We start from the raw sequence: 22,849 nt of genomic DNA, 5'->3' as shown, positions 1-22,849 counted from the left end.
TATCACTAAAATGACAAAATTACAAAGCTGCTATATAGTTAATGATGCCATCTATATCTGTTAAAAATGGTGCTTACAATATCACTTTTACGTAGTATTAGTTTCACATCTAAATTTATTTTCAGATTTTTTTGTGCTTTTCCCAGTCATACACTGAGTTCAATTGCTTTCTTTGCAAATAAAAATTAACTAAAAGGTTCTGCTATATAGGAATGAGAGTACAATAAATTGTGAAGGTCTATGGCTGATGAATGGTTGGAGATATGGAACCGTTTCATGCAGATTATTTGGTATTTCAAATCCCAATTTAATGAGAAGTGAACATAACAGTGAAAGTTAAGAAAGAGAGTTCTCTCAAGACCAACAACTGCTTTACTGGATTTGAATTTGAAGCAATACTTACATCCTTGGGAGCGGAAGAAGGTGATTCCTCATGCTCTTCTTTTACATATTTCAGTGGTTGCAGCTCCTCTTCATTTGCTTCTTTGTCTTCCCTTTCCTTCCACTTTGGTTTAACTAGTGTATTTTTAGTGTCAACAATGCATTGTTGTGCTTCCTTTGGAATTTCACTGGCAGTAGGTTTATCACTTTCTCTCTCTGGATCTTCAGAGAATTTTGATGGAAATTTGTGTGGAATGGAAGGCTTGTGAACTCCAGAGATAGTTTTAGGAAAGGCTTCTTCTGTAGGTTTTTCATCTGCCAATTTAACTGGCTTATCTTCTTGACATTTTCTCCTCTCTGGCAAGCTCTGGATATCCGTAGGAGCATCCATCTTTTCACCTTCAACAAAAGGTGTTGACTCTTCAATGATAGTGGGACCTCGCTTTACTGGTTCTTTAGTTGTATCTTTTGGTTGTTCGACATGGTATTGAAACTGAACTTTGGGCTCACTGGACAGTTCTATCATCTCTGGAATACCAAGCACCTGGAGTGGAGGAATTTCTGCCATACGTTCTTCAGATTGACTAAAGGTATCTTCATCTTGTTGTGGAATTTCATTGGCTCCCTATAGCATTCATGTATACAAGTAAATCAAAGAAACACCTTGAGCACACAACTAAGATGGGCATCTGCATCTATTCTATATTTTCCAATGTAACACCAATACTGGGGTGCGTCGGTACGAGTTTTTGGAATGGGGGGAAAATGGGCTTCATTTTTGGGACGGTGGGGGGACAGCCAGGGGATGGCGACAAGGGGAGGAAGGAGCAAGGAGGGGTGTTGTATAGTATACATACAGAACTTGAAATGCTTGTTATGAAATGATGTTTCAGTAGAACATACCAAATTAAAATACTTGAACATAGCAAAATTGCAACATGAACTAGAACCATTGAAAATTCAACATAGTAACATATTACATACCCAATAGTAACAATCAAAAATCAAAATTCAAATAGAAATCCAAGTCCCCATTCCAGCAGCAGCATGGTTGTGAAATGGTGGCGGTGGGGGTACTTGGGTATGCAAGTACCTGGTGCGGGGACGTCTTAGGGATTGGTACTCTGAGGTTTGGGAGGGAGGGGAGAGTCCTTGTGTAACATTGATATTTTATACATCAAAATAGATTATATCCAATTTCTTGGAGTAGGATGTGTGGCAACTAGGTAATCCATACACTTTGAAACTTTTGTGCACTCAATCAATTTTTTAAAATTTTCCTTATTCTTGCCATGTTGATAGCTAGATGAACATCTCAAGTTTCCATCGGAGAGCTTTACACCGTTTGCAAACTATATCTTTTTTTTTTTTTTTTTTTTAGACTGCAGGAATTGGTGCAACATGGCCCCCCTATAAACTGCAGTGCGCCTGGTAAACTTTTTAACGTGACCAGTAGCGCTGACGCGACACGCCCACCGGTACCACGAGGACGGAGGAGACTAGAACCCGTGACCAACCCCTTGCAACAGGGAAGATTTAGCCAACCGAGCTAGGGCCCCCGCCCCCTTTGCAAACTCTATCTTATTAATTGGAAGAAAATGTATTATCGAAATCTAAAGTTTCGTTTGTTAAAATACAGTATTCCCATTTGAAATTTCGGTATGTTTGTTGGTTAATATAGTATCAAATGTATCTCCTTCCTCACCGGCATACTTCTACTCAGCTCATTACTACCTTTTTCACACCATTATCTCCTTTGCGTGGTGTGAAAAGGTCGTCTAGCTCTACCAGCTCCTCCAGCCATTCCAGATCTACAAGATCGGTCAGATCCTGTACTGGCTATTTGCAGCAGCGACACTCCTCTACGAGTTCAGAGAGATAGAGCAGAGCTTCTACCCATCGGCAGGCTTATCCATTTGTGACTGATTTCTTTCTGCCTAGAAAGGATTCCTAGTTGTTTCTCTTGGCCTCTCTCTATTTTCTTTTCTTCTTCTTGTTTTGTTGTTTTCTTTTATTTTCGGACACCTTTTGGTGCTCCTACTGTTGTCAGCCTCATTGCTGTAACCCTCCAGTCACATAGACCGTTTTGTGGTCTTTTGTTGGACATTAATATCATTATCTTATCTTGTTTTTTCCCTCCAAGATCAAAATAACAAGAAAACCAATGAGTTCTATTTGGTGAGGGACAAAATGTTCAAACTGACGCTGATGCAAACTCAAAACATAATATAAGCTTACAATGATCATGGGTGTTATACTTGAAGAGTGGTTGAAAGTTTGTAACTACCTAGGGATCTGGGGAATAACTGAACTGACTGAACACCAAAGCCTCTATTTAGTTAGCAATGCCCTCTATATTCATAAGAAGTCTTCTATAAAAAGTGTAGTGTATGGATTCACTTTTATGCATTGAGTTTCATGTCTTTTTCTAGTTTTTAAATTTTTTTATGGTGATTTTCTTTTCAAAGGAAAATTTTAGGAACGAGAATTAAAAGTTGGAATATGTCTGCTTCATGCAGATAATTATCAGCAATTCATTTCCTGATTCGGTGAAAAGTTGGCGCAATGTTGCAATGTAATGATGTGGGGAGAAACAAGAATGTGGTGAGTTGTATAAGGTCTATTGCAATGAATGTTTGGAAACATGTGACTGTGTTTCATACAGATTATTATCAACAGTTTATTTCCTGATTCGATGAAAAATCAATGCAACAGTGCAAACTAAGGATGATAGGCCTGTTAGGACAAACCTCAGTTTCAATAGATTTAAATTTTATGTAGTATTTACATCCTTTAGAGCAGAATAAAATGACTCTCCATCCTTATCTTCTTGGATGGATGTTGGTGGTTGCATCTTCTCTTCATTCAATTCAATTCTTCTGCTCTTTTTCTTCCCACTTTGGTTTGACTGATTTATCTTCAACCTTGATAGTGGGTGGTTCTATCTCCAATGAAGTTTAACAAGTAGTTGGTCTAGCACTTTCTTTTAGTGGATTTTGATGGAATCTTTGTGGAATTACAGGCCTGTTAACTTTAGCGATAGTTGTTGGCAAGATGACTTCCTTAGGAATTTCTTTTACTGATTTTAACTGTCTTATCTTCCTGCCCCTCTCCTAGCTCAAGCGAGCTGTGGATATTTTTTGGAAAAATCATTTTTTGAGCTTCAATTAGATTTGTCTACTCTTGATGGCAGCTGGATCTTGTACTATTTTTAGTGATGCTTTAATTGTATCCTCTGGTTGCTCAACTTGGTATCAAAATTGTACTTTATACTCACTGGATGTTTCTGTCATGTCTAGAACTTCAGACACCTTTGGTGAATGGGTTTCTACAATAATTTCTCCAGATCGACCCAAGATATATTTATTCCATGGTGGAAATTCTATGGCTTCCTAGCAACCATGTATACAAGCAAATAAAAAGCAATCGAAATCATACAAGTGGGATGGGTATCTGAAGCTATCATTTGGTTTTTGAATTCCAAGTGGGTGAAACACGTGTTTAAAGTTTTAAACTTTTGTACTAGATCAAGCACTTTTAAATTTCTATTCTGGTTATGTTGATAGGCATCTCATGCTTTTTCTGAGAGTTTTAACCTCTTTGTGAATTTTATCTTGTCAATTGGAAGAAAATGCAATTTTAAAATCTGTAGTTCTTATTATCTATAGTGTGGTGTGTGGCCACATGTAACTTTATTTAACATTGCTAGCTAATGTTTATCAAATGCACTCTTAATTTTTTGTACAGCAGTAAAATGATAGGAAAACCAGGAAGCTGTGTTTGGTTATGTAAATTTGAACATAATTTAACCCCATGACATGTTGGAAGTATAAGAGGAGTAACTGAGAGGGGAGGGGTGAATCAGTTACTACTAAAATAAATCCTAGATCCCTTAGATGTCAAATAAAATTCAGATTGATAAAACTAATTATTGCTAATACTTGGTAAGCATACGGAAATTGTTGTAACTCAATAAATGCAGAATGTGTTTGACTTAGTAGATCTTAAGATATTGTCAGTAATTTGCTTGCAAGAATGAAAGAAATAACATAAACACATATGACACGAGGATTTAACGTGGAAACCCAATTTGGGAAAAACCACCAATTGTAACTAGTTACTGTTTTTCATTCTTCTAAAGTGAGCCTTGTTAGGAGCCAACCCTGTTAAAGGTTACAAAACACACTGTTGGGTGTGACCCTATTAAAGGATTTGATCACCCTGTTAGGAGTGGCCTTGTAAGAGGTCTTGAAACAATTCAATGGAATTGCCACCTTGTTAGAGGATTTACAAATGGCTGTTAAACCAACTTTGTTAAGAAATTTTAAATCACTGCTACAATGGTTAGAGAGTAGCAATGAAATGACCTGATTGTGATGCAACTGAATTGCTGATTATAGATCTCTGTTTTGGCTTATACTTGATCCTTCCTGATCAAATAACACTTTTCTGCTCCACAAGGATACCTACTTATCCTTCAAGTTCGCTTCCCCTCTTCTTATCTTTTTCAATTCATTCAACTTGCATACTTTGAAATCACAAATTGACCTTTTACTTATACCATCCAAATTGTCAAGACGGCTCAAATAAAAATTAGAGCAACCAATATTCATTACCTTAGTCAGCTAGAATCAATAGGTAAAATAATTAAGCTTTACATGCCAAAATAAGAAAATCCTTTGGTAGCTGACCCAGCTCGGTAGAAACTAATTCTGAAGCGATTTCCTGTGTTAACCAACAGGAGCTCGGTTAACATTGCGAACTTACAAAATTCCTTTGGTAGCCTAGTGAACTCAGTTAATACTAGCTCTGTTCAATTTTCCTTTGTTAATCGAGTGAGCTCGGTTAACACTCTTTTTCTGCATAAATTCCTTTGATGCCTGAGTGAGCTCGATAGATACTGCCTTCTATACGGAGCAGACTCAAGAACGCTCCGTAGACAAGGAAAACTGTCTTCGCTGACCAAGTGAGCTCGGCATGCACTGACTGTCAACTGATATGACATTTGTATAACATCAAAGACAACACACAATTAATCAATTGTATTCAACATGACGATCATAGTTGTTTACTTGAAAATTGATGGTGATTGTCTAGGGACCTAAGAAATACCGACAAACTGAAGTTACTTAACTACAAAAGCTCTGTTTGGTGAGTGATGATATATAGATGCATGAGAAGTGTGCAAGATGATATCACTGTTATGCATAATGAAGTTTATGTCTATCTTTATTTTAAAGTTTTTTGGTGGGCTTCTCCCAATCCTACATTGAATTCAATTCATTTGTTTGCAAAGAAAATTAAATAAAAAACATGGTAAAATAGAAAAGAGAGTATGATAAATTGTGCAAGGAGAATTTTGCATTTCATGCAAATTACTATCAACATTTCAAATCCTGATTTGATGGAAAGTGAATGTAACAATGCAAACTAAGAAATAGGCACCCCTTCAATCAACGACTACTTAAGTAGATCCAAATTTGAAGTAGCACTTACATTCTTGGGAGAGGAAGGTGGTGATTCTTCTTGTCTGGATTTTGATGGAAATGGTTGGGGAATGATAGAGACGTGAATGTCAAAGATAGTTTTTAGCATGGCTTCTTCCTCAGGTTTTTCGCCTTCTGATTTAACCAGCTTATCTTTCTGCCCTTCTCTCACCTCTGGTAAGTTATGGATATCCATCTTTTCAGCTTCAGCAGAAGGTATTGCCTCTTCAATGAAAATTGGACCTTGCTTTATTGGTGCTTTAGTTGCATCTTCTGGTTGCTTACCTTGGCATTGAAATTGAACTTTGGGCTCACTGGATGAGTCTGTCGTGCTTGGAAAGTCAGGAACTTCAAGTGGAGGACGGTTTGTAATGTTCCCGAATAGAAATAAATGTATTTAATTATTTTTGTGTAACGGGCTGATTGTTTAATTTAACTCGGACCAAATTTAATTTTTGTCATAGTAGAGTGTGTTGCAGTCGGCTGATTTTGTACACCCTCGGAAAGCTTTTTCCAATGGGTATTTAAGCACGGCTCGTAGTAGTCGATAGGTATGTTTTTGGATTTCATTTCTCTGTTCTGCGGATTCCTGTTGGAGTTCGGCATTGTTCGCCATTTAGGAAGTGAAAGACCTTCCCTATTTTGGCTTGCCCGGTTTCGGTGGGAATCAACCCTCACCCTATTCCGTTGGTGTTCATCTGGTTAGTATCCGGCAATTGGAGTGCTCTCATTATTTGCAAATTCTCAACTGGTAAATATCTCTACATGCTTGCACGGGTATTATTTGGTGTTCCTGTGTTTACCATTGAATTAAATATTTTTAGTATTTGTGTGTCCTTGCACATTGATCAACCTTCCATACTCACTTCCTAACTGTACGGCCCAAAATTCCCAGTCCCTGCTCTCACTGTACAGTTACACTGTACCACCGTACGGCTCCCCATTTGCCTCCCACTTCATCGTACAGACTCATAAGCAATAATACTATACGGCCTTTGTGAGATCCTCCCATACTCTACCGTACGGACTCAAGCCTTTTATGGATTTCAACTTCATCTTCCGTACGGCCTTCACATTTGATGTACGAACATTTTCTTATCCGTACGAACTCCCTTTGAGTTCCACCGTACAGATTTTAATCGGCAAGCTCTAGACTCCCACCGTACGGCCATCTGTGCTCTATCTCCACACCCCACTTGCTTTCTTCTACTCGTTTCTTTGCATAAAACCGTACGGCTCCATTGTCTGGGCAATCTCTGGGTAACATAGCGACTCGGGAACATTACAGTGGTATCAGAGCAATCGATCCTGCCAGCCTGTGATCGGTGAATGCGAGTTTATAGTGGGAAGCGAAGGACACATTCTGTTGATCGAATGGCTGAAGAACAGGAACGGGAACGGGAACGGGAACCGACAAGTGCCCAACTCATTGCACTTCTAAGGGATCTTGCGTGGGACCAGGCACAGATCACTGATACTCAGCGGCTTATGGAAGAAACTCTCAAAAAGTTGGCAGAAAATAAAATTTCTTGAGAACCGAATAGACATAGCACAGATTCAGTGGCAGGTAGATCACACCCTTACACTACACACTCTCGACCATCCATGCCGACTTTTCCACCACGGACTGAGACACATCACGGAGAGAGACTTCCAACCTTCAAAGAAATACAGGAGGATTGGCGGAATGCAAATCTTGAAGAAGACATCTACAAGGATTACGCAGATCTAAGAATGAGATACGCAGGAGGTGGAAACAGAGGAGGATATTTTAACAATGACTTAAGGAGAAAATTGAGTAAGGTGAACCTGTCTCCATTTGACGGTTCAGGCTCCATTTCAGCGCAGGCATGGGTAATGAAAGCCGACACCTACTTCCAGCTAAATCCTATGCCCGAAGAAGAAGCGATTAAATTTGCCGCATTACACTTGGAGGGCGTTGCGCACGAATGGTGGCACCACGGCACTATCACTCTTGGGCATGATCAAATAAAGACTTATGCTGAGTTCACAGAGAGACTAATTGAACGATTTGATGGAAAAGACCCCGAGCTCAATTTCAAAGATCTGGCACAGCTGAGGCAAATGGGATCAGTAGGTCAGTTCATCGCAGAGTTTCAAAGACTTTCTGTGTTGGTGACAGACATTTCTGAACGAACGCGAGTCGTTCTCTTTATGGATGGACTGGCAGAACCACTGAAACGTTGGGTGAAAGGATTCAACCCGTCACCTTGATGGAAGCAATCAGTAAGGCACGAAGCATGGCATCATCGTCAGCATCATCCTCATCCTCTCGGATTCATTCACATCTGAAACCGCTGACGTTCCCGAGGGACAAACCTCCGCCCAAGAAGCCATCACTGGATGAAGCATCCCGACAAGAACTCCGAAGAAAGAAGTTGTGTTTTAATTGCAAGGGGCCTTGGGAACTTGGCCACCGATGTCTCAGGAGAGGGAAAATTCATTACATCGAAGTGATGTCCAATGAAGAAGATGAGCAGGATCGAGAGGAAACGCCAGTGGAAGACATCCAACCTAGCGGTGACATTGACATGGCCAACTTCAACCATACGAAGAGGATTGCCACTTTAATAAAACGTGGAGGATCCATTGCCTTGGCTGGCAGTCCGAGGTGCATAGTTTTCCGTGTGCGAGGTACCCTTCAGGGACAAAGGATCACAGTGATGTTGGATAGCGGAGCTACATTGAATTTCATAAATTCATCTTTAGTACAACGAAGAAATCTTCCGATGGAAGCACACGTGGGCTTTCAGGTCAAAGTTGTCGGAGGGACTTCCCTGCCCTGCACGCACCTAGTTCCTTAGCTGAGCATCACGATGGCAAATCACACAGTGATAGAGGACTTTTTCATAGTGGATCTGGCCGACATGGAGGTCATCCTCGGCATACAGTGGATGGAGACGCTTGATGAATACACTCAGAGTTTCAAGCGAATGGACTTCACTTTCGTGGCTGATGGGAAGAAGGTGGTCCTCCGAGGGATGGAAAATGAAGGATTGAAGGAAGTGTCTGCGCATCAGATGGAGGCAATCCTACAACATGATGATGTTGCGTGGGCTGCACAATGTTTCATCTTGGCGAAACCTATTAAGGGGCACCGAACACCTCCACGGGATAAAGAGCTTCAGGATGTTTTAAGTAAGCATGAAAAGATCCTGTTATAACCACACCGTATTACCACCCGAAGAAGTTCAAAGATGAAATCGAACGGACGATCCAGGAGTTACTTGATAATGGATGGATCCGTCCCAGTTCTAGCCCATTCGCATCATCAGTGGTGTTGGTCAAGAAGGAGGAAACGTTGTGTATGTGTGTGGACTATCGCGCACTGAATAAGAGGATAATAAAGAACAGGTACCCCATTCCGAGGATAGATGAGCTGTTGGATGAACTATATGGTGCGGTCTATTTCTCAAAAATAGATCTTCGTTCCAGATACCATCAGATCCGAATGAGGGAAGAGGATGTGGCGAAAACAGCCTTCCGTTGCCATTACGGACACTATGAGTTCCTGGTCATGCCGTTCGGTCTAACCAACGCACCTACTACATTCCAATCATGGATGAACTTCATCTTTAACAAGCAGTTGCGTAAGTATTTGTTGGTGTTCTTTGATGATCTTCTCATTTATAGCAGGACGTGGGAGGAGCACCTGAAACATTTGAACGAGATTCTAAGTATCATGGAAGAATAGTCACTGTTCACCAAACAATCCAAATGTGCGTTCAAAATGACGAAGATATTGTACTTGGGGCATGTTGTCAGTCAATATGGGGTTCAAGTGCATCAGGAGAAGATCCAGGCTATCCTCGATTGGCCTCCCCGAAATCACTCACGGATTTGCAAGGGTTCTTCGGATTGTGCAACTACTACAGGAGATTTGTCAAGGGTTTTTCTTAGCTCAGCGCACCTTTAACAGATCTGACGAAGAAAGGGGCTTTCCAGTGGAATGAAGAAGCGCAACTCACATTTGATAGGTTAAAAGAGGCCATGAGCACTTGTCCGGTGTTAGCATTGCCCAACTTCAAACGACCATTCATTTTGGAATGCGACGCGTCAGGGGAAGGCATTGGAGCAGTTTTGATGCAGGACAGACACCCCATCGCTTATGAGAGCAGGAAGCTTACACCAGCCGAGCGCCTGTATTCCATCTATGATAAGGAAATGTTGGCCATTGTTCACGCACTGACCAAGTTTTGGCAGTACTTGGTTGGTGCCAAGTTTGTTGTCCGTACGGATCACAACAGTCTGAAATATTTCCTAGAGCAGCGGGATCTGAACAAACGACAACAAAAATGGGTAAGCAAGGTTCAATCTTTTGATTTTGATATTGAATATGTAAAGGGGAAAACAATGTTGTTGCAGATGCCTTGTCCCGAAGGCCCACCATCTGCTCACTAGAGCAGATCTCAGCCAACTGGAAGGCACAATTGCTGGTGGAATATTCCAAGAATAATTTCGCCTGTGAGATAATGGATGGTCACATCCACGATGATCGTTATAAGGTGGTGAATGATATCATTTATTATAAGGATTGGATCTACCTAGTGCCTGAATCAAAGTTGAAGAAAAAGATCCTAAAGCACGTGCATGACTCCCCTCTGGCTGGTCATCCCAGCTTCCTAAAAACTTACAGAAGTATGAGGGAGAGGTTCTCATGGAAGGGATTGAAAGGGGATGTATTGCAGCATGTCAGAGCATGTACTATTTGCCAACAGAACAAATTCGAACACACTCTTCCTGCTGGACTGCTACAGCCTCTACCGATTCCCAAACATAAGTGGGAAAGTATATCCATGGATTTCATAACAAGTCTTCCCAAGGTGAACGGAAGGGATTGCATCTTCGTGGTAGTTGACCGATTGACAAAGTACACTCACTTCTTCGCCATCCCTTTGGACCTTCAAGCTGCACAGATCGCCGATCTATTTTTCAGAGAAGTCTTCCGCCTACACGGGTTACCCCGAAACATCGTCAGCGACCGGGATAGACGCTTCATTAGTATCTTTTGGACAAAACTGTTTCGGATGGCAGGAACTGAACTATCACCGAGCACAAGTTACCACCCACAGATAGATGGCCAAACTGAAATTGTGAACAAATGGCTCGAAGGTTATCTACGGAACTACGTCTCGACACAACAACGTGCGTGGGTGAAATGGATCCACCTTGGAGAATACTGCTACAATACCACTTATCACATGTCAATCAGAATGACGCTGTTCAAGGCTCTATATGGGCACGAACAACTCTCCTTCCTCGATACAGTGTTGAGCGATAGTCATGCTCCAAAGGCGAAGGATTGGCTTCAAGAAGGATAGGACATTCTGAAGAGTTTGAAAGAAAACTTGCAGCAGGCACAAAACCGACAAAAGATATATGCCGACAGACATCGATTAGAGAGGAGTTTTGAAGTGGGGGATTTGGACTATCTCCGACTATAGCCTTATCGACAATCCTCACTAAAGGGAATAGGGAAGGAGAAACTAAAGCCCCAGTTTTATGGTCCCTACCGCATGATTCGTTGCATTGGTGAGGTAGCGTATGAACTGGAGCTTCCCAAAGGTAGTCGCATTCATAATGTCTTCCACGTTTCTTGTCTGAAGAAGGCTATCGGGCAAAACATCTCCGTCACTACAGTTCTTCCACCACTCAATGAGGGGAAACTCATCTTGGAACCTGCTGAGATTCTCGAAGTATGCGAAAAAGTCTTGCATAACCGAACGGTGAGAGAATACCTGGTACGTTGGCGACATCTATCGCTGGACGATGCAACGTGGGAAGGTGAACACATCCTTTAGCATCCGGCACTACATTTGCTTGAGGACAAGCAAATTTCGGGACGGGAGGATTGTAATGTTCCCGAACAGAAATAAATGTATTTAATTATTTTTGTGTAATGGGCTGATTGTTTAATTTAACTCGGACCCAAATTTAATTTTTGTCATAGTAGAGTGTGTCGCCGTCGGCTAATTTTGTACACCCTCGGAAAGCTTTTTCCGATGGGTATTTAAGCACGGCTCGTAGTAGTCGATAGGTATGTTTTTGGATTTCATTTCTCTATTCTGCGAATTCCTGTTGGAGTTCGGCATTGTTCACCATTTCGGAAGTGAAAGACCTTCCCTATTTTCGCTTGCCCAGTTTCTGTGGGAATCAACCCTCACCCTATTCCATTGGTGTTCATCTGGTTTGTATCCGGCAATTGGAGTGTTCTCATTATTTGCAAATTCTCAACTGGTAAATATCTCTACATGCTTGTACGGGTATTATATGGTGTTCCTGTGTTTACCATTGAATTAAATATTTTTAGTATTTGTGTGTTCGTGCACTTCCTAACCGTACGGCCCAAAATTCCCAGTCCCTGCTCTCACCGTATGGCTGCATTGTACCACCGTACGGCTCCCCATTTGCCTCCCACTTCACCATACAGACTCATAAGCACTAATACCGTACGGCCTTTGTGAGATCCTCCCATACTCTACCGTACGGACTCAAGCCATGTACGGATTTCAACTTCATCTTCCATACGGCCTTCACATTTGATGCACGGACATTTTCTTATCCGTACGGATTCCCTTTGAGTTCCACTGTACATATTTTAATCGACAAGCTCTAGACTCCCACCGTATGGCCATCTGTGCTCTGTCTCCGCACCCCATTTGCTTTCTTCTACTTGTTTCTCTGCATAAAACTGTACGGCTCCATTGTCTGGGCAATCCCTGGGTAACACAGCGACTCGGGAACATTACACGGTATGTCAGAATTTCTTCAGATTGACCAGAAACACCTTGATCTTCTTGTAGAAATTCAGAGGCTACCTATAGAATCCATGTATACAAGTAAATTTGGAAAAAAAAAGAAACTCATCGAAATGCATACAAGTTAGATGGCTATCTGCGGCTATTATATGTATTTTGAACTCCATGGATAAGGAAACAAAAGTATTATATCCAATTGCTTGGACTAGAAAATGTGTGCAAGTGGGTGAACCATAGGCTTTTTATTTCTTATAAAAGATCTTGCTTTTAAATTTGTGCTATTTTGGCTAAGTTGATATCTAAATGAGCGCCTCGAGATTTCTTTGATAGAATTTATGCTGTCAATGAATCACATCTTTGTTTCATTTATAGTTTATGCTCATATGAATTTTCTATATGCTAGTTAAGGTATAAGACAAACCTTTTCTTTATTGTATTTGAATTTGAAGTAATACTTACATCCTTGGGATCAAAAGGTGGCTCCCAATCCTTCTCTTTTTGTATGGATTTTGGTGGTTGCATCTCCTCTTCATTTGATTCTCTGGGTTCCTTCCTCTTTTCTTCCTGCTTTCGTTTGATAGGCTTGTCTTCAACTTCAACAGTCACTTGTTGCATTTCTCCTTGTGGAATGTTAGTCTTGTGAACTTCTAAGTTATTTTTAGGCAAGGGTACTTCATGAGGTACTTCTTTTGTTGATTTAACTAGTCTATCTTCCTGCCCTTTTCTCACCTTTGGCAATATTTGGATTTCCTCAGGAACTTGCATCTTTTTAGCTTCAGCAGGAGGTGTTGGCTCTTCGATGGCAGTAGGACCTCGCTCTGTATTTACTATTGTTCTAATTTTATCCTCTAGTCGATCAACTTGGAATTGAATTTCGGGCTCACTGAATGGTTCTGTCATTTCTATGACACCAGGCATTTGGAGTGGACAGATGTATGTTGGAAGCTCTTTAAATTGACCAGGGATTTCTTCACCTTCTCGTCTAACTTTTGTGGCCCCCTATAGCAACCATGAATACAAGTAAATGAAAAAGACACCGGAATGGATACAAGTTAGATAGGTATCTGCAACACCATATATTATTTGAATTCCAAGTGAAGGAAATAAAATAAATGTGATACTCAATTGCCTGGATTAGGATGTGTGGCAAGTGGGTGACCCAACAATTAACAAATTTAGTACTTTTTAATTTGAGGTAATACTTACATCTTTGGAAGAAGAAGAAGAAGGTGACTCCCCATCCTTTTCTTTCTGTATAGATTTCGGTGGTTGCATCTCCTCCTCATTTGATTCTCCGTATTTCTTCATCTTTTCTTCCTGTTTTCATTCGATAGGCTTGTCTTCAACTTCAACAGTCAATTGGTGCATTTCTCCTTGTGAAATTTTAGGCTTGTGAACTTCTATGTTATATTTAGGCAAGCGAACTTCATGAGGTACTTGTTGGTCATTTTTGCCTTCCCGCCAGAATCACCATATTTGAATTCAACGTGGTAACGTTCACAAGTTTTAAATATTCAAATATTCAAAAGGGGCACAAAATACTTTATGCTAACTTGATAATATTTCTTTCCCTGTGCATTTTAATGTTTCTGCGGGCCCGCAAGTCCCCATCGTCAGATCAAGCGATATCTACGGTTGGCGCTATCTCGCTATGGGAAGTTGCACGTTGTTTTGCCATAGTGACATAGCACCTTTTGGCCGCGTGTCAGGTGGGTCCTCCCTTTCTTTTTTGTTTCTCCGACGCCGGATTTTGGTAGGTCCCTGGAGGGCGCTATGGCACTATCGGAAAATTTGTGTTCCTTGCCGTTAGCGACATAGCGCCCAGACGGAAAGTGTTACTACGGCAACATCAGAAGGAAGGTGGGTCCCAAGCATGCCCCGTCAGATATCAGTGATGAAATTTGGCACACACGGTGGGACCTCAGGCAACGTGGAAGGATGACTGTGCTTGGAACGAGATTTTGATTCGTCGCCAGCTGTGCAGATCTTTTGATGTCAGCAATTGCCTGGACCCACGTCCCTTTCAAAAGCACGAAGATTTCCTCACCCTCAGATCGGTCTGGATCAACGGTAGGCGCTATCTCCCTATGGGAAGCTGCGAGGATATTATCCATAGCGACATAGTGCCTCGGCGACGCATGGCACATATGACGTAATGGGCCCGCCCTTTTCCAGAGTAATATTACGGCTCGTCCTCGGTGGCAATTGTTAGGTGGGTCATAGCATAGTGGCGATATTTTATTGGTCCACTCAGCCGATTTAGTGTGCAGTTGTACAAATTTGTTGATCACCATAGATCTAAAGGAAATCGACAGTAGGTGCTATCTCGCTATGGAAAGTTGCGAGGAAATTACGCATAACGACATAGCGCCATTGTGCCACGTGGATCAGTGGGGCCAAGTCTCGCCAAGATGAAGATGCTAGGTTGTGCCAGGTGGTCGCCAAGTGTTTCGTGGGCCCAGAAGTTTTAAGGGCAGAGTGCAGTAATATGGCGAGTCTTCACGATCGTTAGATTAGCCTAAATCCACGGTGGGCGCTATCTCGCTATGGGGAATTGCTCGGAGGATACGCATAGTGACATAGCGCCTCAGTGACACGTGTCCTAGTGAGCAGTTAAGGCATTGACGGTTAGCGGCCGACAGTTAATGTGACTGTCACGATCAAGGTTTGCAAGGTGGCGCGGTCAGTTTGAACATCTGGTCAAAATTCGGGGAGACCCGCAAGGTGGCATAAAAAATGAATTGATTGGTCCACGTGGCCTGTTTCTCTTACAGTGTTCGGCTGACTCGCTGACTCTGCTGATTCATGCACCAAAAATGATAAGAAATCGAGGTTTTACACGAATCTGATCTTCATGATCATTTCCAACCACCAGAAGTGAATGTAAAGCATGCAAAGACGCTCTACCACCTCGATCTAATCTATCTACTTGGTCAAAGCACAGTTATAGCGCCGCCTCTATCTTCTCAAGGCCTTGTTTTAGTTAACAGTCAGATTTCGTGGTACCTAAAGCTATACTTAGATCAAATTTCTTCAGATCCCCATGATTGTTCTTAGCTGAGCCTTGATGGCGGTGGTTGCAGGATGGTTTTGGAGGGAAAATCTCAGTTATGCCTAAACTATAAAGGCAATTTTTGTGAATTTTGTAAGGTTGACCTTTCTCTGTTTTCTCTGTTACTGCTCTACAGATTCTCAGTGTAAATTCCCCTATGCCTTTGAACTACATGATTTTCTGCCTTATCTCTTTCAGCCATTGGTATGAAAGTGCAAGAACTCTTTGCCTCTTACTGGTGTTTTGTAGAGATCTATGATCTGCATGACTATATCTCCTTGGCCTATGAATGATAATATAAGTGAACCTCTCTTTCCTTGTGTCATTCATCTTGGTCTTCTGATCTGCATGTGATTATTAGATTAAAGCAAGTCTGAATGTGTATATCCTTAGTTTCATTCTGGTTCAAAAGTGCATATATGGGCAGAGATTGGTCTGAACACTCTATTTTGGTGCATCACCTCTTTAGATTAGATTAGGTAGATTTGCTTTCATGCTCTCTTTCTCCCTTTTCCTCTCCAAGAGTAGTTAGGTGCATCCTGATAGTAAGAGGAAGCCGGCCTTCTCCGGAGACTCAACCTCACAGTTCAAGTCCCACAGCTTGGAGGTTGTTTCCATGTTTCACTAGGTTGTCCTCATGCATAGGCTTTGGACAAGGGTGCAAACCTAAGTGACAACAGTACTTCTTTTCCTGATTTAACTATTCTATCCTCCTGCCCTTTTCTCACCTCTGGCAATATCTGGATTTCCTTAGGAACTTGCGTCTTTTCTGCTTCAGCAGGAGGTGTTGGCTCTTCAATGGAAGTTGGACCTTGCTCTGTTTTTACTATTGTTTTAATTGTATCCTCTACTTGATCAACTTGGACTTGAACTTGGGACTCGCTGGATGGTTTTGTCATCTCTGGAACACCAGGTATCTGGAGTGGATGTATGTATGCTGGAAGTTCTTTAAAATGACCAGGGATTTCTTCACCTTGTTGAAATTCAGTGGCTCCCTATAGCAACCATGAATACAGGTAAATACAAAAGACACCTGAATGGATACAAGTTAGGTAGGTATCTGCAGCTGCATGCATTGTTTGAATTCCAAGAGCAGGAAATAAAATAAATATTATATCCAATTGCTTGGATTAGGATGTGTGGGAAGTCCAGATCTATTGCTGTTGAATTTGAAGTAATACTTACATCCTTGGGAGCAGAAGAAGGTGGCTCCCCATCCTGTTCTTTTTGTATGACTTTTGATGGTTGCATCTCCTCTTCGTTTGACTCTTTGTCTTCCTTCTCCTTTCCTTTCTGCTTTGGTTTGATAGGCTTATCTTCAAATGCAATAGTCAATTGTTCCATTGTTTCTTGTGGAAAGTTAGGCTTGCAAACTTCTAAGTTATTTTTAGGCAAGGGGACTTCATGAGGTACTTCTTTTGCTGATATAACTGGTCTATCTTCCTGCCCTTTTCTCACCTCTGGCAATATTTGGATTTCCTTAGGAACTTGCATCTTTTCAGTTTCAGCAGGAGGTGTTGGCTCTTCAATGACAGTTGGACCTTGCTCTGTTTTTACTGCTGTTTTAATTGTATCCTCTGTTTGATCAACTTGGAGTTGAACTTCAGGCTTACTGGATGGTTCTTTCATCTCTGGAACGCCAGGTGCCTGGATTGGATGAATGTATGCTGGAAGTTCTTTAAAATGACAAGGGATCTCTTCACCTTCTAGTTGAACTTCAGTAGCTCCCTGTAGCAACCATGAATACAAGTAAATGTAAAGACACCTGAATGGATAAAAGTTAGATAGTACCTGCAACTCCATATATTATTTGACTTCCAAGGGAAGGAAATAAATTAAATGTTATATCCAATTTGCTTGGATTAGGATGTGTGGCAGGTGGGTGAAGTGACACTTATTAAATCTTTATATCACCTCTAGTGCTTTTGCATTTGTAGTAATACTCACATCCTTGGGAGCAGTTGAAGTTGACTCCCCATCCTTTTCGTTTTTTGTGGATTTTGGTGGTTGCATCTCCTCTTCATTTGATTCTCTGTCTTCCCTCTCCTCTTCTTCTTGCTTTGGTTCGATAGGACTGTCTTCAACTTCAGCTAATAAATTTTGCATTTCTCCTTGTGGAATGTTAGGCTTGTGAACTTCTAAGTTATTTTTAGGCAAGGGAACTTCATGAGGTACTTCTTTTTCTGATTTAACTGCTCTATCTTCCCACCCTTCTCTCACCTCTGGCAATACCTGGATTTCCTTAGGAACTTCCATCTTTTCAGTTTCAGCTGGAGGTGTTGGCTCTTCAATGGCAGTTGGACCTTGCTCTGTTTTTACTGTTGTTTTAATTGTATCCAGTTGGACTTGCACTTCAGCCTCACTGGATGGTTCTGTTATCTCTGGAACATCAGGCACCTGGAGTGGACAGATGTATGCTGGAAGTTCTTTAAATTGACCAGGGATTTCTTCGCCTTCTCGTTGGACTCCAGTGGCTTCCTATAGCAACCATGAATACAAGTAAATGAAAAGGCACCTGAATGGATACAAGTTAGATAGGTATCTGCAGCTCCATATATTATTTGAATTCCTAGGGAAGGAAATTAAATAAATGTTATATCCAATTGCTTGGATTAGGATGTGTGGCAAGTGGGTGAACCGGCGCTTATTAAATTTTTGCACCACATCTAGTGCTTTTGGATTTGAAGCAATACTTACATCCTTGGGAGCAGTTGAAGGTGGCTCCCCATCCTTTTCTTTTTGTATGAATTTTAGTGGTTGCATCTCCTCTTCATTTGATTCTTTGTCTTCCCTTTCCTTTTCTTCCTGCTTTGGTTCGATAGGCTTGTCTTCGACTTCAGCTGTCAATTGTTGCATTTCTCCCTGCGGAATTTTAGGTTTGTGAACTTCTAAGTTATTTTTAGGCAAGAGAACTTCACGAGGTACTTTGCTTGCTGATTTAACTGGTCTATGTTCCCGCCCTTTTCTCACCTCTGGCAATAACTGAATTTCCTTAGGAACTAGCATCTTTTCAGTTTCAGCAGGAGCTATTGGCTCTTCAACGGCAGTTGGAGCTTGCTCTGTTTTTACTGTTTTTTCAATTGTATCCTCTGGTTGATCCACTTGGACTTGAACTTTGGCCTTACCGGATGGTTCTGTCATCTCTGGAACACCAGGCACCTGGAGTGGATGGATGTATACTGGAAGTTCTTTAAAATGACCCGGGATTTCTTCACCTTCTCGTTGAACTTCAGTGGCTTCCTATAACAACCATGAATACAAGTAAATGAAAAAGACACCTGAATGGATACAAGTTAGATAGGTATCTGCAGCTCCATGTATCATTTGAATTCCATCTAAGGAGATAAAATAAATGTTATACCCAATTGCTTGGATTAGGATGTGTGGCAAGTGGGTGAACTGACGCTTATTAAATTTTTGTACCAGGTCTAGTGCTTTTGAATTTGCGTATTCTTCCCATGTTGATATGAAATGACTGTAAAAGCTTCCTTGAAAAGAGTTTTCTAGCTTTTTAAATGATAAAAAATGCAGAAGTAATTTTTATTATTTTTTATGGGGGCAATTTATACTGTGTACCCATATGAACTTTATTTTTGTTAGCGAATGTACTCTGAAGGGCTTTCTTAATTGTTTCTACAGGAATAAAATAATAAGAAAACCTGGGAGTTTCATTTGGCAGCAAGAGCATCTGCAAACCACAAGTTGATGTAAATTTGAACAAATTCAATGTCCAAGACAATCATGAATGTTTCCTTGAAGATCGGTTGTAATTTCGTACAAGTTGGGTAATAATAATCAAGCTTGACAGAATAAACAGAGTAGAATCATGAAACCCCACAATTTTACAACCCATACCAGGGCTTTTGCCAAGTTACGTGGAACTTGTAACTTCCTGTTTTGTAATTGAAGCAGACTTGATAATGCAGTTTAAAGGTTTTGGGAAAAAAATAGAATATGAATGTATTGATGTGCACTGAACACTGAAATCGACCAGAGGGTGGTTGAAGTATGAGGTGAAGAATATACACAATTTTAACCCATTTGCCAAAGATAAGAAGAGGCAAAAAGTAAAAGCCATGAATAAAAAATATGATACCAAATCACTTTCGACCATGTCTCACAAATTTGCCAAGAAAGTATGCAGGAATTTTGAAAAGCTTTAAAATTATCATAATAATTATAGGTTACAGCTTTGAAAAATCACTGACAAGTTATTACTAAAAACATAAAAATGTTGCTGCCATAAAAGAAATCAATCCGAGAAATCAATGTGAAATTGGAAATATTATTAGAATGCTGGTGAACCATCCAGCAATCATTAAAATTATAACTTTGGAGATTTTATTTTTTAACTCAAAATTCCCTTGTGTTTTAACGGGGAACAAAAGAGCGAGATGATGTCATGATTTCTTGAGATATTACATTTTAAACCCACTCTTAACCTGCGTGGCACAAAGAGGTGAGATGATATTAAGATCTTTCATTTCAAATCCACCTAGAATTTGTTTGGTTTGATATAAAATATTCTTATGCAGTGGAAGGACTGAAGTAAAGCTGAAATATGTATCTGACTAATTATTCGTTTGGAGATCTTATTTGACTTTTGAAAGTTTAAGGGTAAGTAGTAAGTACTAAGTAGGGTAGTAGGCTTGCACTGCAGTAAAACTGATTTCAGCACTACTGCATTGAAATTATTCGGATTGTTAAAGTTGTAGTTTTACTATTGATCAAGTAAAAAAATATAAATTGAATAAACACAAGTTTTGCCTTTAGCCAACCCTAAAATTATTCCCAAGTTCTTTCATAGCTTTCATGCTTTCTCAATTATTCCAGTCAGGCGATTAAGTGACAACAAAAGCGGTTTTCCTTCAAAATACATCTCATTTCATGAATTAGGTAAATGATGGGCCATGCATTTGAAATTGCTCATCAAAGATCCTTAGTGTTTCAAACAAACAATAAAGGAAACTATAGACTCATCACATAGTGCCCTTAGGAGGTGACGTAAGAAGATATTTTATTTTAATGTGCAGGTGCATTAAGCCTGGCTATTTGACCCAGCTCTTATCATCCCTCAATCCGTTAACAGCTTTGACTAATGTTTGAATGGCAACCACACCGACACCTGCTGTTGGTACCAATACTAATAATTGCTTTGCAATATTACTTACTTTATCTGTCGCGCCTTCCTCCTTTCCATTATCTTGTGTCTCTTCTTCAGGTGTTTGTGGCATCACCTTGTCCCTTTCAGGACTGGGTTCGACAGGCGGAGGTGGAGGTGGAGATTGGGGATGAGGTTGTAAAGGAGGAGGTGGTGGTGGAGGAGGAGAAGGTTGAGGTGGGGGAGGGGGTGGGGGCAGATGACTTGGAGGCAGAGGCAGAGGTGGAGGCAAAGGTTGGGGAAGAGGAGGAGGTGGTGGTGGAGGAGAAGGTTGAGGTGGGGGAGGGGGTGGGGGCAGATGACTTGGATGCAGAGGCAGAGGTGGAGGCGAAGGTTGGGGAAGAGGAGGAGGTGGTGGTGGTGGTGGAGTTGGAGGTGTTTGTTGAGGAGGAGGTGGTGATGGTGGAGGAGGACATGGTGGTGTTATTTGAGGTGGGGGAGGGGGTGGTGGCAGAGGAATTGGAGGTGGTGGTGGAGCTGTTGGTTGAGGAGGTGGAGGCAGAGGGGATGGTGAAGGCCGAGGTGGTGGTGGTGGATGCAATTGAGGAGGAGGAGAGAAAGGTGGAGGAGGAGGTGGCAGAAGAGGGGGAGGTGGTGGAGGAGGTAGCAGAGGAGCGGTAGGTGGTGGAGGCAATTGGGGAGGAGGAGGTGGCAGAGGAGGGGGAGGTGGTAGTGGAGAAGGAGGAGTCAGTCGAGGAGGAGGTGGTGGTGGAGGAGGAGGTGCAGGTGGAGGTGGCAGAGGTGGTGGTTCCTCTTTCACCACAATGGGTACTTGTTCTGGAGATTGTGGTGGGGGACTTGGAGCCTCGTCGGCTTGCATTTCAATCACCTCTGCAAATTGCAACTCTCGTTCTTCTTGTTGCATTGGCTGAGGTAGTGCTTGACCCGGTGGAGGAGCAGAGGCCTCTGTAACAATTATCTCCCTGGCCTCACCAGGCCTCAATTTAGGCATAAGAATATACAGTGCACGCCTTTCAAACCTCCCAGTGATAGTGTCCAAATTGACATCATCGGGTATTCCAAATGATTTTCTAAATCTGATACGCCTGTATTGCTTTCTGTGCCACGTCCAACTCCTCATCACCATCTCTTCTACAATCCTTTCTCCACTTAAAATCAGAGTACCCGAGTTATTAATTTCCACTCGTACATTTTGCTTGCGAAATCCTTCAACCACCAAAAGCCAACTCAGAATTCTCATTCTTTTCCTTCTTAAGTACCATAAATGGGAAGACAACTAGAAAGATTGTGGGTACCTGGGAGTTGAGCCACCAATAAGTAGGAATGAGGGCTCTCTGTGATTTCAACAGGAGGATCGATCTCTTCTACTGAATATGAGTCTGAATCGTCACGATCATGAGAATTTGGAGGAGGATCTTCTCTATCTCTGTTACGGGCAATACTTAATTCCAAACTCACATCCATTTCAAGCACTGCTTGGACTGACAAAATTTACACAGAAAATATAACAGCAAATTAACATCAACTAAGACGATTATTATAGAACTTGAAACAAGAAAAGCAAGCACCTGCAAACAATAAAATGCTTTTGCTTTCACTTTTGTATATGTTGGTGATTCTGCCTACACGAATATGGGTCCCAAAGCAAATTTGTATTCTTTCTATAGACTTCGTGTTGATTTTCTAAAGAAACCAGCCACCACTAGAATGTTTCAAAATCAATGTGTATATGCTCTTACAAAGTTTACATAACGAGAAATACAATTCAAAATTTTGAACTACACTTCGTACATGGCGATGAGGGATATGCCTTTGATTTGTAAAGTCAACTAAAGCTAAAGTAAATACATTTTCCCTACCAAGTTCTAGTCCTTTTTCAGAACTAGAAGAACTAGAACCGAAGTTTTTATCTTTCATATTCTAATAAATTACTGGTTTGGCGATATCGTTTCTGATTAACAAAAATAAAGACATATTTTATTAAAATGAAAGATGTAATATTAAAAGAAAATGGACATCTTGTGATATT

General features: G+C 41.1%; 1 protein-coding gene and 1 long non-coding RNA gene across 8 annotated transcripts in view; one reads left to right on the top strand and one right to left on the bottom strand.

Annotated features, from left to right (window-relative positions):
• LOC149570544 (uncharacterized) overlaps nucleotides 1-19,808 on the top strand; it is a 72,336-nt gene extending 52,528 nt beyond the window's left edge. For 4 of the 7 annotated variants that reach the window (XR_016362955.1, XR_016362957.1, XR_016362956.1 and 1 more), the window contains 4 exons: nucleotides 211-423; nucleotides 899-971; nucleotides 2,901-2,985; nucleotides 19,338-19,808. This is a non-coding gene — a long non-coding RNA (uncharacterized LOC149570544). Of the gene's footprint in view, nucleotides 1-210; nucleotides 424-898; nucleotides 972-2,900; nucleotides 2,986-3,688; nucleotides 4,036-19,337 lie in introns of those variants that run through there. The other 3 variants (XR_016362959.1, XR_016362954.1, XR_016362958.1) reach the window with 3 other exon arrangements.
• LOC149570543 (uncharacterized) overlaps nucleotides 1-22,529 on the bottom strand; it is a 71,407-nt gene extending 48,878 nt beyond the window's left edge. Inside the window, exons 1-5 of the mRNA XM_089823129.1 lie at nucleotides 22,116-22,529; nucleotides 20,870-22,026; nucleotides 18,396-18,938; nucleotides 17,646-18,176; nucleotides 16,884-17,426 (exon numbers count right to left, since the gene is read on the bottom strand). Coding sequence (XP_089679255.1) covers nucleotides 16,884-17,426; nucleotides 17,646-18,176; nucleotides 18,396-18,938; nucleotides 20,870-22,026; nucleotides 22,116-22,284 — 2,943 coding nt within the window. The 5' untranslated portion in view covers nucleotides 22,285-22,529. The remainder of the gene's footprint in view (nucleotides 1-16,883; nucleotides 17,427-17,645; nucleotides 18,177-18,395; nucleotides 18,939-20,869; nucleotides 22,027-22,115) is intronic.
• Between the last annotated feature and the right edge of the window lie 320 nt (nucleotides 22,530-22,849).

The sequence above is a fragment of the Cupressus sempervirens genome, chromosome 3 (genome assembly GCF_028749045.1).
Source record: "Cupressus sempervirens isolate cs-2001-9-10 chromosome 3, ASM2874904v1, whole genome shotgun sequence".
Lineage (NCBI taxonomy): Eukaryota > Viridiplantae > Streptophyta > Pinopsida > Cupressales > Cupressaceae > Cupressus > Cupressus sempervirens.
This window is presented reverse-complemented; position numbering and strand designations above follow the sequence as displayed.